The sequence below is a fragment of the Protopterus annectens genome, chromosome 2.part0 (genome assembly GCF_019279795.1).
Source record: "Protopterus annectens isolate FY-2018-M chromosome 2.part0, PAN1.0, whole genome shotgun sequence".
NCBI classification, from domain to species: Eukaryota; Metazoa; Chordata; order Ceratodontiformes; family Protopteridae; genus Protopterus; species Protopterus annectens.
The window spans coordinates 197146881-197163294 of record NC_056728.1 but is presented as its reverse complement, the minus strand read 5'-3'; the positions used below and the strand labels follow the sequence as shown (position 1 = coordinate 197163294).

Here is a 16414-nt window from a genome sequence, read left to right as displayed (position 1 = left end):
GTAAGTACATAACTAAAAGATGTAATGTGATCCTATCTCGCCTACATTCTCTACAGATGGGACAGTGTCCCTAGCACCTAATTCCTGGGTGGCTCACTGGAAAACGGTCCGGAGAACCGTGGAACCGAAGGCAGCTCGACCCCTAGATGCCACATCCAATTTGTAGTGAGAGATAAAGGTGTGTAGAGTAGACCACGTAGCAGCCGCAAAAATGTCATTAATAGAGAGCTTGGAATGAAAGGCTGCCGAAGTGGCCATAGCCCTGGTAGAATGAGCTTTCACAGGAATTGTAAGGTCCTTATTTGAAATGCGGTAAATATGACTGATACAGTCTCTGATCCACTTGGCAATAGTGACTTTCGTGACGGATTTGCCCAATTTATTGTCCGAAAAAGACACAAACAGTTGATCTGATTTTTGTGCTTGTTGTGTCCTGTCCAAATAGAAACGTAATTGTCTGTGTACATCTAAGCTGTGAAAGGTATACTCAGCTCTGTTTGTATACTTAGGGAAAAAAACGGTAATTCCAGTGATTGTTGCAAACAAAAGTTAGAACAAACCTTTGGTATAAAGGATGGGTTTGGTCTAAGAGATACTCTATCCTTGTGAAATACCAGGTATGGTGGATTGACACATAAGGCTTGAAGTTCTGAAACTCGCCTGGCTGATGTGATAGCAACTAGAAGGGCAGTCTTCCAAGAAAGAAATTTCAAGTCACAGGTTGCTGCCGGCTCAAAGGGGGGTGCGGTTAATGCGCCTAACACTACGTTAAGGTCCCACGGTGGTGCAGGATGCGATATAGGGGGCCGTAAAAGCCAAGCTCCTTTAATAAAAGCTTTGCACAACTTGTTGCTTGTTAAAGGTGGTTCTGTGTTCTCATGAAAATTAGAAATAGCTGCCAATTGAACTTTGATGGTAGACACCGAACAACCCTGGTTGAACAGGGAAGTTAAAAACTTCAGAACCTCTGACACAGAAGCAGTCATAGGGTCTAATCCTCGGAGTTGGGCCCAAATAGCAAACCTCTTCCATTTACTGCTATACATTTTTTTAGTAGAAGTCTTGTGGGCCGAGGACAAAATATGCATGACTTCAGGGTCGAAAGAATGGCTCCTAACTATGGTCGGAAGAGGAGTAGCCAAGCTGCTAGCTTCAATGAATGGAGGGACTGATGGAGCTGTCCTGACTGATGCGTCAGGAGGTCCGGAACTTGGTCCAGGAACCGTCCAAATGCATACCTGCGAAGAAAGGGGAACCAAACTTGACGAGGCCAGTATGGGGCGATTAGAATCATTTTGCTTCTCAATCAAATCGCCTTCTGAATCAGCTTGGGGAGATGGGGAGCCGGTGGAAAGGCGTATAGCAGACCGGGGGGCCAAGCTTGGATCAGAGCATCCTTGGGGGTCTGCCCGGGAACTGGAATGAGAGAGAAGAACTGCTGGCATTTTGCGTTGAGGGGAGTTGCGAAAAGATCGCAACGTGGAACTCCCCATCTCGTAAAAATCTGTGTTACCACTTTGTGATTCAAGGACCATTCGTGAGGGGAGAGAATAGTCCTGCTCAGTTTGTCGGCTATCACATTGGATGTTCCCGGAATGTGAGTTGCCACTAGAAAGCGTTTGGTAGCAATCGCCCAATCCCATACCTTCATGGCCTCTCTGCAAAGGGGGTAAGACCTGGTCCCTCCTTGCTTGTTCAAGTACCAGACTACCGACATGTTGTCGGACTGAATGGCAATCGTCCCCTGGGGGAGGTGATCGTGCAGTGCTTGCAACGTTAGAAGCACTGCCCTCATTTCCAGGATATTGATGTGGGTGAGATGCTCGTCGGAGTGCCACGTGCCTTGGACCGACCTGTCCAGATAATGTCTCCCCCACCCTGTCTGGGAGGCGTCCGTAGTCAACGTGGCCGAGGGGGATGGGGGAACGAAGGGTCGCCCCTGATCCAGGTTTGAGGAAAGAAGCCACCAACGAAGATCCTGTTTGCACGTCTCTGTGATCACTATTTGGTGACTGAGGGGGAGGTCTTGATAAGACCAGTGGACTGAGAGAAGCCACTGGAGTATCCTCATATGCAATCTTGCCAAGGGGACGAGAAGAATGGTGGCTGACATGGAACCTAACAGCTGTAGGACCATTCTCGCTGGAGCGAGACATCTGAGGAGTAACGCCCGAACCTGAGACTGCAATGTTGCTATCCTTTCCGCAGGAAGATAGACTCGCATCTGCCTTGAGTCTATTTCTGCACCAATAAACAGAATACGCTGTGATGGCAGCAATACGGATTTTGTCCAATTGAATGTGATTCCTAAGGAGCTGCCTAGAGAGATAGTGGCTGCTAGAGTTTTTAAGAGTAGATGCCTTGAAGTGGCAGTTAGGAGCCAGTCGTCTAGGTATGGAAACACCTGGAATCCTAGACTTCTCAGGTGAGCAGTCACCACTGCCAAATATTTGGTGAACACCCTGGGGGCTGTGGTGAGACCAAAGGGCAGTGCACGGAACTGAAAATGACTGCCCCTAGGCTGAAGCGCAAGTGTCTCCTTGACGCCTGATCTATCAGAATGTGATAATAGGCGTCTTTGAGATCTATGGAGCACATCCAAACACCGTTCTCCAGAAGTGGGAGAATGGTTTGCAAGGTGACCATCCGGAATTTGGACTTTTTCACTGATCGGTTTAATCTGCTGAGATCCAAAATGGGCCTCAAGTCCCCGGTCTTTTTTGGTACCAAAAAGAATCTTGAGTAAGTCCCTGATCCGGCCTGATCTGCGGGGACAGGTTGGATGACTCCTTTTTGAAGCAGCTTTGAAATTTCGATGGCTGCCATATCCCGTTGACTGGGTGGCGGGTCCGGGATTCTTTGGGATGGTGGAAGGGGTTGAGAGAAGGGAATGGAGTAACCTCCGGCGATGATTCGGAGCACCCATCAGTCCTGAGTGATACTTTCCCAGACCTTTAGGTGCCTCGAAAAACGACCCCCGACTGGCTCCGGAGCTGCACAGTCGGGCACTCCTTCAGGAATGCTGGAAGGAGGAGGAGCCACGAAAGGACTCGCGGTCTCCAGTGTTGCAGGGGCCTCCGCCGCCTCTGGGACGGCGTCTCCCTGAAAAATTTCCCCTTCCTCTGCCTCTAGAAGGGGAATCGCTCTGCTGCGATGAGTAAGGCTTTTGAGACTTACGGAACCACATTTTCCCTCCTCTTCGAGCCTTGGGATAAGGTCTGAAGGGAGTGGAAAACCGGGCCCCTATGGCAGTTACCCTCCTGCGAGTCAAAGTGTCCTTTATCTTGGGTCCAAAAAGGGAGGAGCCATCGAAGGGGGCGTCAGCAAAGGAAGACTTAAAGGCCTCCGCAAAGTGACACAGGCGTAGCCAGGCTTGTCTCCGTTGAGCAACACCTGTGCCCGCCGCTCTGCTCGCTCCTTCGGCTGCATACGAAATGAGCCTCATGGACGAGTTGGATAGGGAGGAAAGGGTAGCCAACTGGGAGTTAACCGTCTGGGCTAACTGCTCCGGTAAGTTACCAGAGAGGGTATCCGACAGCTCCTTGACCAGATCCCTCTGCAGTCTCGTAAAGTGCGTCAGGTAATTCAGAGACCTTAATGTGAAGGTTGCTGAAGCAAGGGTGCGCTTTCCATACTGATCCATGCTCCTAGACTCCTTATTAGGAGGATGGACGGATGTTGAAGCCTCTGCCACATCTTGTTGGGTAGCAGATGCCACCACCAAGGCATCTACAGCCACACCCTTGGTAAGAAAGTCCTTATCAGGGGGTGCCGAAAGGAATTTATTGGGGCGAGCTGGCAACGGTTCAACAGAGTCCGGATGTTCCCACGCCCTTCGAGAGATCAAATCCAGGAGCTCATCAAAGGGCGGAGACACCCAGGAGGCGGAGGGCTGAGCCCCGAAGGCCTTGAGGAACACCGACTCCTCAGCAGAAGGGGGTTTGGACTGCCAGTCGCCTCATTGCTTTAGGATCTCCAAGATGTCCGCAAAGGAAACATCATCCGAGGACGACTTGGGGGACCCCTCCGCATCATCGAGGTCGGTATCCGAGGTGAGAGACTCATCAGGGGAGTCAACGTGCTTCCTCTTGCACTCTCTCTTCCTCGGGGGTTCCTCCGAAGACGTTTTGGAGGGACCTCCAGGAAGAAGGGAACCCCCGATGGGGGTAACCTCAGGCCCCAGGGCTCCACTGTCGTGAGACAGGGGGATTGCAAAGGAACCAGTCTCCGTGCCAAGGGAAGGTGGTGGTGAGATGGTACAAGTGGCCAGAGAGGATTTGGCCAAGGCACTCCTCATGGCCTTGAAGGCAGAACCCCCAGAGTCCTGGGAAGGTTCAACCCCCAAGGCCACAACAGCAGTCGGAACCCCCGCCGCCGACGCACCGAGAGAGAGACTCGGAATCGAAAGGACCGGTCCCAAAGCATCCCCCCCAGGGCCGACAGAGGAGGTCCGTGTACCGAACCCCGACCCGAAGGGTGGGGTTGGAGTTAGGGTCGGGGCCGACCCAACAACCTCCACCTGCTCCACCAACACCGACTCCAACGGCACCGAAGCTGTTGGAGGAGGAACAGAGATGGCAGGGTGGGAAATCGGCTCCGGAGCTGACTGGGCTGGAGCCGAGACCAACTTTTGAAAGACCGGAGACTGAAAAAGCCTTTGAAGCACCCTGTCTACATCCAAATCGGACATCCTCGATGACCGAGAAGAGACCGACCGAGTCCGAGTCTACTTCTCCGCCGGCTCCGAAAGACTGGGGGACCGGCTCCGAATGGTCTCGAGAAGTATCGGCGCCGAGGGAGATTCCACCACTACTGCAATTTCCCTCGGAGCCGATGTGGACTTCGGCACCGAAGGGGAAGAGTCTGAGCGGGCAATCTTCATCGGCTCTGAAGGCAGTGGAGCTGATGGAGATGACTCGCCTCTCGACGCCCGAGCTCTCGGCTCTGAAACCAGAGGAGTCGAGGCTGGAGACATCGAGGCAGACCGTTCCGCCCTCGGCTCCGAAGTCCGTGGAGCTGACGGAGAAGCCTGCCTAGACTTTTTTGCTGCCGGAACAGACGGGCTGGTCGGAGCCGAAGATTTTTTCTTCCTCGACGGGGAAGAAGAAGAAGATAGGGCTTCCTCAAAAGAAGGGGTAATAAGCCCTTTCAAAATCAACTTATTTTTCCTCTCTTGGAGCACGCGAGAGGAAAAAGCGTGGCAAACGCTACAGGATTCCTGTAGGTGCTTCGGCCCCAAACAGTATACACATAACAAATGGTCGTCCGTAATGGACATTTTATAATTGCATTTTGAACATTTCTTAAATCCTGATGGCCTATGTTCTTTAGACATGGCTATCTACTTCAACTGAACTTTACACTGAATTAGAAGAAAATAACACGTAGACTAGGGCAAGGTCCCTCTAAGTTAAACGGGATCACTTACCACCAAGAAAAAAATACAATTTGCCACAAAAGTTCTAAACTGCACAATGACACAATGATTAGCTGTTAAACAGCTCCTACTAAGGCGCGTGGGCCAAGCAAAGGCCCCTCTAATTTAAACGGGATCCTTTGCTGTCGAGTAAAACACAATTTTACCACAAACCTTTTACAAAAACCAATCACACACAATAAGTAGCTGTTAAAACAGCTTTTGGGCAAGTTTAGCGAAAATTTCTGACAGAAAAAAATAAGCACTAAAAGGCACTTAGCTCAGCCAAGTCCGAGACCACGTCTATGCTGTAGAAGCGGCAAACAAGATCTGGGGAAGCAGTAGTGGGGCATCCTGGGATATGAGGTAACTCAGCCAATAAGAGACTTCGTTCTATAGTATAGCATGCCGAGTCGGAGCCGAGGATCGGCTCCGAACCCATCTGTAGAGAATGTAGGCGAGATAGGATCACATTACATCTGACCAATTTCTATGGACAATGTCCTAAATGTCTTTCACGGCCATGGAATAATGAATGACCATGTTGTTAAAAAAGTCATATTTGTCACAATCAGGAATGGTAATGTTTACACAACAGTTTGTGCTTTTTTTCAGAAATCTGCTTTCTGTTTGGTCTTACTGTACGACGATTGGCTTTAGCTCTGGGTGTGCCTTACTTGTATTCAGTACACAATTCTGAGGATATCTATTGATTTATAGATGAACGTGATTAATGCTATGCTGTATCTTATGTGTTCTTTGCAAATTTTAATATTAAAGTTAGTTCGGAGTCTATGGACAGATTCTGGGTTTACCTGTTTCAAAAATACGGTATTTAACATTTCTTTGTATACTCAGCATTGATGACCTATCCGTATAATCTAAAGGTCTTAACTTTATACTTGCACAATCTATGGATATAGCACTTACAAGATTGGAACTAAAATAATTTACAAGAATGTTAAATCCAAAAATATTATTTGGCAACAATGAAGTCCACCCATTGAGCATAACGGAATGAGCACTTTCATATCAAATAGCAATCCAACTACCCTAGCATTCGAAAAAGCAGTCGAATGAGAAATATACAAAATCTGTCAGCATAATGATGAAATGAAGTTTTACAATTTAACATCAAATGAAGCACAAGCACTTAAATCAATAACTAATAACACTGACATAGTCATTAAAAATGCTGACAAAGGCAAGGGTGTGGTAGTTATGGATACCATGTATTATATTAATACAATGCTTCAAATGCTCAACTCTACTGACTACATTTTAATAAACAGATGGCAAGTCAATGATATAATTACATGCATCTGTGAAATTACAGAAGGACTAAACTTGATTTCAAGATTTAAATCACGTATTCCCCCTGGGCTTAACAACATGGTCATTTTAAGACCTCATCTAAGATACCTGCACAACCAGGTTCACTAATTGCATATGATCATGTGATATTCTTTAACAAATTTATATAAGCCAATGTTTTTAGTTCCCTTGATGTCAGCCTTGTTTTAAAAAAAACATGGCTGACATCAAGGGAACTAAAAACATCGGCTTATATAAATTTGTTAAAGAATATCACACGATCATATGCAATTAGTGAACTTTGTTGTGCAGGTATCTTAGATGAGGTCTTAAAATGACCATGTTGTTAACAAATTTATATAAGCCAATGTTTTTAGTTCCCTTGATGTCAGTCTGATGAAGCCTTAATGGTGAAAGTGTTGTATCACTTGCATTTTAAGTGTTTTTATCAATTCTTTTATCATTATTTTAACATTACTAAATTTTGAGTTTGCTTTACTTGTTCATGGTTCTAGATACTATTATTTGTTTGTCTGTTTTAAGATTTCAAGGATGTCTCCAAATGAGACATCTTCAGGAGGTGACAGTGGGGACCCGTCACCCTCATCAAAGTCTGTATCTTCTGTGATGAACTCCTCTGGGGTCTCCAAGTGATTCCTCCTGCATGTTTTCTTCTTAGGGACCTGCTCAGTGAGATACTCTGGGGAGGTATCAGAGAAGTACAGATACCCAGTTGGAGAGCCTGGGGTTTCAGTACTGGCTGTCCCTGTGGAAAGGAGGTTTAAGACTCAGAGAGCAGAGACGTCAAGGGCTCTAGACCGAGGATCGGGGGTGGGGGGGTGGAGTCAGGAACAGTCTGTGTAGCTGAGACAGACAATGCTCTGTCCACAGCATCAAAGACAGAGAGGGAGAGGACTTCAGATCCAAAAAGTCAAGCTTCTGGACTGTTGTTCCACCCTGTTCCAAGGACAATCCCCCCAATGCAGAAGCCGGAGCCAAGCTAACCATTGCCGAAACTCCAAGGCGCAGGCACACAGATGGCTCCGGCAACTTTGGAGTCGACCCCAACACCTTGGATCCAACAGGGAAGCCCCAGCTCTGAGAGGTCTCCAGATTAGACGGAAATGAAGTGCTCAGAGCAAACTTCGGATCTGAGGATAGAGGTATCCTCAGATCTGAGTCAGACGGAGATGGACAACTCAGATCCAAGAACTCAGACAGTGGAATGAGTCATAAAAGGAACTGGAAGACAGGGTATGACAGAAAATCAGACCTCCTGACACGAAGGGGCACCCATCAGTCTGCACAGAGAGACTCTTTCTCACCACTCTCTCCACATCGTCTTCAGTTAACCTCCTGGAAGAATGAGTGAAAAATCCCAAAGGGGACCTAGGTCTCTCCAAAAAGGGAGAGGGAACTCTGGAGGGAAATGAATCAACAGAAGGGGGAGTATCTAGCCCTTGGAAGGTAAACAATAGTGGATGAAGCAGCTGGAGCAATTGGCTTATGCATCAGATCCGAAGTCGTCTGATCCGATATGTCTTTTGCCGTGGATCTGATGAGGAGGCTGAATCAAACTAATTCCTTTTTGAAGACTTTGGATCAGAGGTTGAGGTCAGATGCAAAAATGTAGTCTTTTTCCCTTTAGGATCCAAAGGAAAGGTCAGATCAGAAGCAGTTTTTTTCTTAGTTGCTCTGAAGCCTTAGAGGAAGGGGTAGAAGGGCTCGGGGAAGGAAATTTAGATCTTTTAGATTTTTGGGAGGGCACAGCTCCAGATAAAGCCTCTCCAAAAAAAGAAGGTAGAGCTCCTTTCAATATCAACTTATTTTTTTTTTCTCTTTACAAGGGCTCTACGGTTAAACCTGTGACAGAGCAATATTCTTATAAGTGGAGAAGACCCAGACAATACATAAAGTGTGGGCATCCAATAACAGAATCTTGTGCCCGCACTTAAGAAATTTTTTGAATCCAGCTGGACTATCTTCTTTCTCTGCCCTGGTAGGAACCACAGTTTTTAAGGAGAAAAATTCAACAGTAGAAACTAAAGTGATTTTTTTAAGTGATAGGAAAAGAATTTACCAGCAATGGTAATAAGTAGAACTTGACTGCGTGGAGAGGAAAAAAGGAAATTACCAGCTGTGATGCCCCAACACTGGCCCAGTAATCAAGGAGTCTCAATCCTCACCACTGGCAACAATGGGGGATGTACACACTGGGACGATGACAAGTACACACACAGTAAAGTGCAATTTCTCTTGGGAGTACACAGAGACCACAGTCAGTCTGGGTCTGGTTTCTCCCTCTTTCTCCAGATCCCCAATAAGACTCCCCACTGCCACATCTATAGAGTCGAGTCCTTAGCCAGGGTTCCAAGCCAAGTCCTCCAACACTCTCTGTCCAACAAGTGCTTCATGTTCCTGCCCAAGTAGCTGACACACACACACTCTTGGAGATTTGTTTTACACACAAGAAAGCATGCACACACACACACACACACACACACACACACACACACCCACACACACACCCACACACACACCCACACACACACCCACACACACACCTGGGAAAGGCTGGCACAGGTTTACTAGCTATGCCCCCTTCTGCGGACTATAAGGTAGTTATCACTGCCAACAGAACCCCTTATCAGCTACTTTAATGCCTGTAGCAAAGGGTGTCCAATCCTACTGTGTAATGCTACTATTAATCCAAATGGCAGCTTGACCAAAAGCAAGGCTATTAGGAGTGGTCTGCACAGTGTCACCAAATAAATATGCAAGTACTCTCAAAGTTTAAATATGTCTCAAATATCAGCCATAATGACAGGTTTAAATATATTTAATAATAAATAATGAAAGAACAAGACAATACTAAATGTGCCTTCACGGTGACATCAGAGTTCAAAATCAAAGGAAATATTTAAACCAACATTGCAGGATAGACTCAAATAAATACAGAAAACATCTAAACTAATCCTTACTATATTCCTTACTGAATCTACAAGAAATGACTGCATCCTAGTAAACTTACTTACAGCAAGAAAAAACAGTAAAAGCTGAACTAAAAATAATAAATAAATCCAAAACGGCTGTAAAAACGACCAAACTTTATTCACAAGAAATTCAGTAAGCGCTTTCGTCTCTTGAATAACGAGACTTCTTAAGACTGATTATACATTGCTACAATCTCATTTGAATACTCATTCATTCAATTAACATCATGTGACCAGCTTTGTTTAATGCTTTAACCCTTTCCTTTTTGAAACATGCTACAAATTTTTCACGACTATTTAGTCCTGGTGGACAACATGCATTTAATCTGACACAGATACTCGCCATCCTAACTCTTCTTCAGCATTGAACATTACATCATACCCCTTAACTTCATCCAATACTAAAGCATTAAGCAAAGCTGGTCACATGATGGTAATTAATTGAATGAATGAATATTTAAATGGGATTGTAGCTATGTATATTCAGTCTGAAGAAGTTTCGTTATTGAAGAGAAGAAAGCACTTACTGAATTTCTTGTGAATAAAGTTTGGTCATTTTTATAGCCGTTTTGGATTTATTACTTACAGCAAGGGAAGACAGATGTGATGAGTGGATGTTTCCAGCTGATGCTGCCAGGTCAAAGATAAAATACAAAATGTCTAGTCACTCTCTCATAGAGTTCTTAAATTAATATCAAATATTACTGCTGGAATACTTGCAGCATGATATCACTTTTGTCACCTGAAGTTAGTTGCCAGGCTAAACTACTAGTGTCAGAAACTACCAACATTTAGCATCTCCCTGTGAAAAATTTAGCCCTCAGATCTTTGCAGCTGCTAGAAGACATAAAACAATAAAAAACTCAAAAGACAATGCAGAAAGCTCCCTAAATTTAGGCATCCTGTCTCCTTGCTACATTGTAACTAACTTTTATGGCACAGTTCTAAAACAATTTAATTTCCATTTTTCTGAAGTTTTGCAAGTTAATCTTCTATGTTGCAGTTTCCACTGTTTATATACATTTACACAATTACAACAGTGTATATACATTTCTCTTATTTTCTCAGTATTTCACACACACTTCTGTACCAGCAGTTTGATATACACATAACATACAGTTCTAATACACTGGTAACACAAGCATATGAGTCATGTTGATATTCACAAATGACAATTATTTACAAAATTCCACCAAGCTAGGCTGGCAATATTTCCTTTTGTGACACCAGCAATAAGAAAACTACAAAGTGTGTAGAGAAAAAGGGAACAAAGGAAAAACATACTAAAAATAGTATTCAAAGGTATAAAAATGTATGGAAGGAGGAAGAGAGATATTTTAAGTAGAATAAACATCAAGAGGCTAGGTGATTAGGTAAGGGATTTAAGAATAAAATGAATACAAGAATTTTAAAGGTTTTGGTAGAAAAAAAATAGAAAATTCAAAACTTATCTGCTTGAGAGTAATGGTCACCACGTCTTTCACGTAAATGACAAACAAGATCTGAGGTACTTGGGACTGGAGCATTATGGGTAAGGGAGAAAAAGGCTTCTCCAAAGCCTTTGATACCATTTCTTACCCCTTGGTACTATCCCCACCTCTCCTCTCTCAACCTCTTCCCCCCTATGATCATTTGGTTCATCAGCTACCCCTCTGAAAGACAGTAAGCCATCAAATGGAAAAAGTCACTCTCTTCCTTTCTACAGACTCCTACCGGAGTTCCCCAGGGTTCCATCCTAGGCCCCCTCCTCTTTAACATCTTCATTAATAACTTCCACCAGTCTCTCTGCGATGCCGCACTAATTCAATATGTTGATGATTCGACCAGTATTTGTACACCAGACACCCCCTCCGACCTACTTCTCAAAACTCAGCCTTCTCTAATACTGAATCATGGATGCATAGTAATCACCTCAACTTCTTCCATCCAAAAATACCAATATAGACAAAAACTCTTTTACAGTGACTGCTCAGAATAACAGCCCCATAGAAATAGTATCACATACCAAACTGCTCGGTGTCATAATTGATGAAAATCTAAAATGTGACATCCATATCCAAACTAATATCAAAAAAACTCACCAAAAACTAGGTGGTCTGTATACACACAATCATTGCCTTACTCCCTCCACCACACACACCCTTATCTCTAGCTACCTTCTTCCCCTCCCTTATGTACGGCACCCCCCCCCCATTCACTAATCTTCAGCTAGACTTACAGGCCAAGTTGGAAGCCTGTTACAATAAAATCTCCAAATTTGCCACCAACTCCAGAAACTCATCACATCACTCTCTCTCTCCACTCCCTCAAATGGCCTGAACTTTCTAACTACCTCAAACTCCTTAGACTTACTACTGCTCACAAGCTCATATTCAAACCTTCTAGTTGTCCTTCTCTGTCCACCCTTTTAACCCCCTACATTCCCAACTGCTCTCTAAGATCAGACCACCACAATCTTCTAAACATATATACGCCTCGTCGACCCCCTGGTCACCTATTATCCTGCTCCCTAGCTAAACTCTGAAATTTTCTCCCTACCACCCTTTGAAATACTCAGCCACTCAAACTTCAAAACTCTTCTCCAATCTCACCTCCTTTCAAAGTAGGAATGCTCCTGTACCCCTACCACATAAACTCTTTAACACCATCTCCCATTCACTATATACCACAACCTTCTATCAATCTGCTATCTTACCCTTTGCCTCTACTTCCTCTCCTACCCTATACCTCAAACTTCCCCAACCCACTCCCTTTCTCCACTATACACCACCTTTTACCTCTCCCATCTCACTTTCTTCTCAATGTCTGCTCCTCATATTTCTAACTTCCAAAAAAAAAAGCTTTTTTTTATCTGTATATAAATGTTTTACTTGCATGTTTTTTCATCTGAAATGCCTGTAGTTTGAATATGTTTAGATTACATGAATCTTACTTTTGTAAATCATTACCTAGGATTTGAAATGTTATACTTTTTTTTTTGAAAAATTGTATATCATCTCTGTATTTTTCACTGTTCTACTACTATATTTACTTTTGTATAACTATTGAAAAAATTGTCTATATCCTGTGGAGCTTTTCTCCCCGGGCCTCCAGTGAACATGGGCTCTTCCAGGCCCAGTGGACTATCCTGGTCATCAAACATTAATAAATAAATAAAGAAAGAAACTAAATAAGGGAGAAGCTTCAGAGTTTTAGCTTTACCAACAGCCGAGCTGGATCTGAAGGAACATATCTGAACCCATCAGTTGAGGTTAGAATGAAAACTGGCAACATCAGATCATTTATTCCTTGGTATGTTCTCTGTATTTGGAAGGTTTAGACTTATCCCACCTTAGCCTTTTGTCCTTACCTGTACAAAGTTTGGAAGTATAAATTTTATTCTTAACCAATTGAAGGCTTAAGCAAATGTTTCACAATTAATTTGCTCTTATCATTCAGAGTACACTTATTAAACATAAAAGAAACTGGGCAATCCTCTTCTAAATGAGAGATGTACACACAGATGACACATTTATCTCAATGGCCTTGTTGGGGGAATTTTGTGCCCATAGACCACCCTTTCTTTGCTAGAAGATAGATCTGAGAGAACACAACCCCACCAGAGAGGTTAAGTCAAGTCAAGAATCTTGCACACACATACACAATGATTGGTAGAAGAAAATGGTGTCAAGGATAGCTACGCTACACAATTTGCAAAAGTGTGGAAAAATCTCATCACATTGTCATTCATTTATATAAAGACATTTCCTACTATCTGATAAGGGGTCAAAGACTTCAAAAATCTACAAAATTGCAAGGAAAAATTACTGCCACAACTGAAGGAAGCCTAGAGCAGAAGATTACTGGAAGTGCGATGAACTACAAACAAGCCCTGGGGTGGCAGGAGTAAGCTAAGGATCATGGAAATCTGGAGGAGCTGAAGCCTAAAAGTTGGTATCAGAGTTGAAGCCACCGATGTCCTATCAGTAAAGGAGGATGAAACAAACCATTTAAGTTCTTGCAGTTGCAATACTGTGAAAGCCAAATAAGCATAGTAATTATTTTTCATTTCTAGTCACCTGGTTATCAATGACATGATTTGACTCATCAGTTCAGTATTTTTGTTACTGAGTTTTATACAATACAGCCAATTGCTACTCATTTATACATTAAAATATAAAAAACAACAGCAGAAAATAGCTCAGTAGACTGAACTTACTTTGCTCTGACACTTGACCACGTGTGGTTAACAAAGTTCCATTTCCAGATGTCATTCTGTTCTGTTAGCCCCATCAAACCACCAAACAAGTACATCCCTGTACTGTGAACTACAGCTGAGTGACCATGACGAGGTCCTGGACCAGGCTCTGTGGTTGAAGGAGATACAATTGACCACTCTTGGGTATCTACAAAGGAAAATAATACAGAAGCATGTTAAGAAATCTCTCGGATTTCTTTATCTGAGTTAGCATTTAGTAACACACAACCTTAGATGTATTAAACACTCAAGTCCTCTTCTCCAACACCCCCCCCCCCCCACTTCAGTGGCTTAGTCCCTGGTCCCAAACTATAGGAATCTCTCCCTTTTCTTTAGGATCTTAACTCTTACCTCATTTTCCAATCCGAAAGTACAGCTGTGAAAGTAAACTTACCATAACAGCAGATATTCAAATGATCACTGCTGCAGTAGCCTAAGCCTAAGCATAAGACATAAGACATAACAGCCGGACAACTTCCAAAGATTCAGGGCACCTTCCACATGCCCAGTCAGTCAACTCAAACTGAGCTGACTTAGGCACCAATCCCTTCACAGATTTCAAGCCAACATAGAGAAGTAGGCTGAGCCCTTAAAGGAAAATGCTACGGAAAAAAAAGTAAATGTCCATACCCTGGCTTAAATACACTAAGAACAAGGGGAATGGAGTGAGGAAGTGGCTACTTGCAGCAATAACCATTCAAACATCTGCAGTTATGGTAAGCACTACGTACATCATACTGATCAATACTGCAGTAGCCTTAGCTATCTATCTATATATATATATATATATATATATATATATATATATATATATATATATATATATATATATATATATATATATATATATATATATATATATATATATATATAGGTAGACTACCCTAGCTCAGTACTTTTGGGAGAAGGGTCCAGAAGCCCCTGGAGAATGGCCCCTAACAAAGCCTGATCGACACCCAGAGAAGGAATCAGGCTTGTAATGCTTTGTAAAAGATATGCACCAAGTTGCTGCTTCTGGAATGCTTCTAGAATCCAACCCTTTCCAAAAAGCCACAGATGAAGCCAAGACTCTGCTGGAGAGGGCCTTGACTCTGTGTGGATTACTTTTGTTGTGTTAAGTACAACAAAAGCTAATTGCCCTAGACAACCATTTGTAAATAATCTGCGTTGACACAAATTGCTTCTTCCTATTATCTTCACATGAAAAATGATCTGAAAGATTTAGCTCTGTCATGACAGTACCCAAGTGGTCTGTGGACATCTAAGGTATGTATTATCCTTTCTCCCTCAATTTTAGATTCACGGAAGAAAACAGGGAGACGGATAGTTTGGCTTAACGTAAACTGATACCACTTTAGGTATACAAGGATTAATTCTCAAAGAAACCATGTCTCTGTGGAAAATAACTCACCATTAAAACTTGTAAAATGCATACTCTTCTTGCAGTGGTCAGAAGAAGCGGTAAAGCTGTTTTCCATGTTAAGATCCTGAAGTCATCTAGGTAAGTTGGTTCAAATAGAGCAAGTATTAACTTCTCTAACACAAAATTATGATCACAAGGAGGGACCACTGGTTTTCTTGGAGGCCTCTTATGCAAAACCTCTTTCAAAAACATTTTGACATAAAGCATTGAAAGAGGATCACCCGTAGGTAGACATGCTGAAAGGGCAAATAAGTGAACCTTGACAGAGATGTCAGAAAGGTCGCAGGATAGTAACTCACACACAAATTGTAAAACCAGAAAACAACATGCCTTGAAATTGTGCTAGTTATATTGTTGGTACCAACTAGAAAACCTTTTCTTCATTTACTAACATATGATTTTCTAGTAGCAGGCTTTCTTGCCTCCATTAGTACCTCCATGATGTCCTCAGCAAACAGGTGCCTAAAGATAATCAAGACCCTATCATCCAGCCAGTCAGTTGAAATTAATTGATGCCTGTGTGTGTCAAACTCCCCTGATCTTATATGAGTAAATCCACACTATGAGGATGCTTGTTGTAATTGCTCCTGTCCATTTCCAAAAGAAGGGAGATCACCTCAAGGTTCTTGGGGAGGTTCCTCTGAATCTTCAGAAGTACTGGAGATATCAGTGGAAAGGGTGGAAAAGCATACAGGAAAATTCTTGCCCAAGGAGAACTAAATGCATCTGTCTTCCAGACCTCCTTGCGTGGAGTCCTGTAACAGACTCTTGACAGCTGACTGTTCAGAGAGGTGGTAAAGAGGTCTAATTGAGGAGCTCCCCACAGGTGGATCAAATCTTTAAGACACCCTGATCTAGTTTCTCTTCATTTCTGTCTGCCTTTGTCCTGCTCAGCTTGTCTGCCACACAGTTTTGCTCTGACAAAATCTTGGACACTTTGTAGGCAGGAACTGTGCTGTGTAACTATATCCCACAACCTTGTTCACTTGTACCACAAACTGTGGTATTGTCCAACAACATGAAGCGGTCTC

The 16414-nt window shown here is 43.4% G+C and overlaps 1 protein-coding gene across 1 annotated transcript in view; it reads right to left on the bottom strand.

Moving 5' to 3' along the window:
* The window catches only part of LOC122793018 (tip elongation aberrant protein 3-like), a 1132520-nt gene that overhangs the window by 159387 nt on the left and 956719 nt on the right, over positions 1-16414 (bottom strand). The window contains exon 6 of the mRNA XM_044060662.1: positions 13922-14108. Within this exon, the coding sequence (XP_043916597.1) occupies positions 13922-14108 (187 nt within the window). The remainder of the gene's footprint in view (positions 1-13921; positions 14109-16414) is intronic.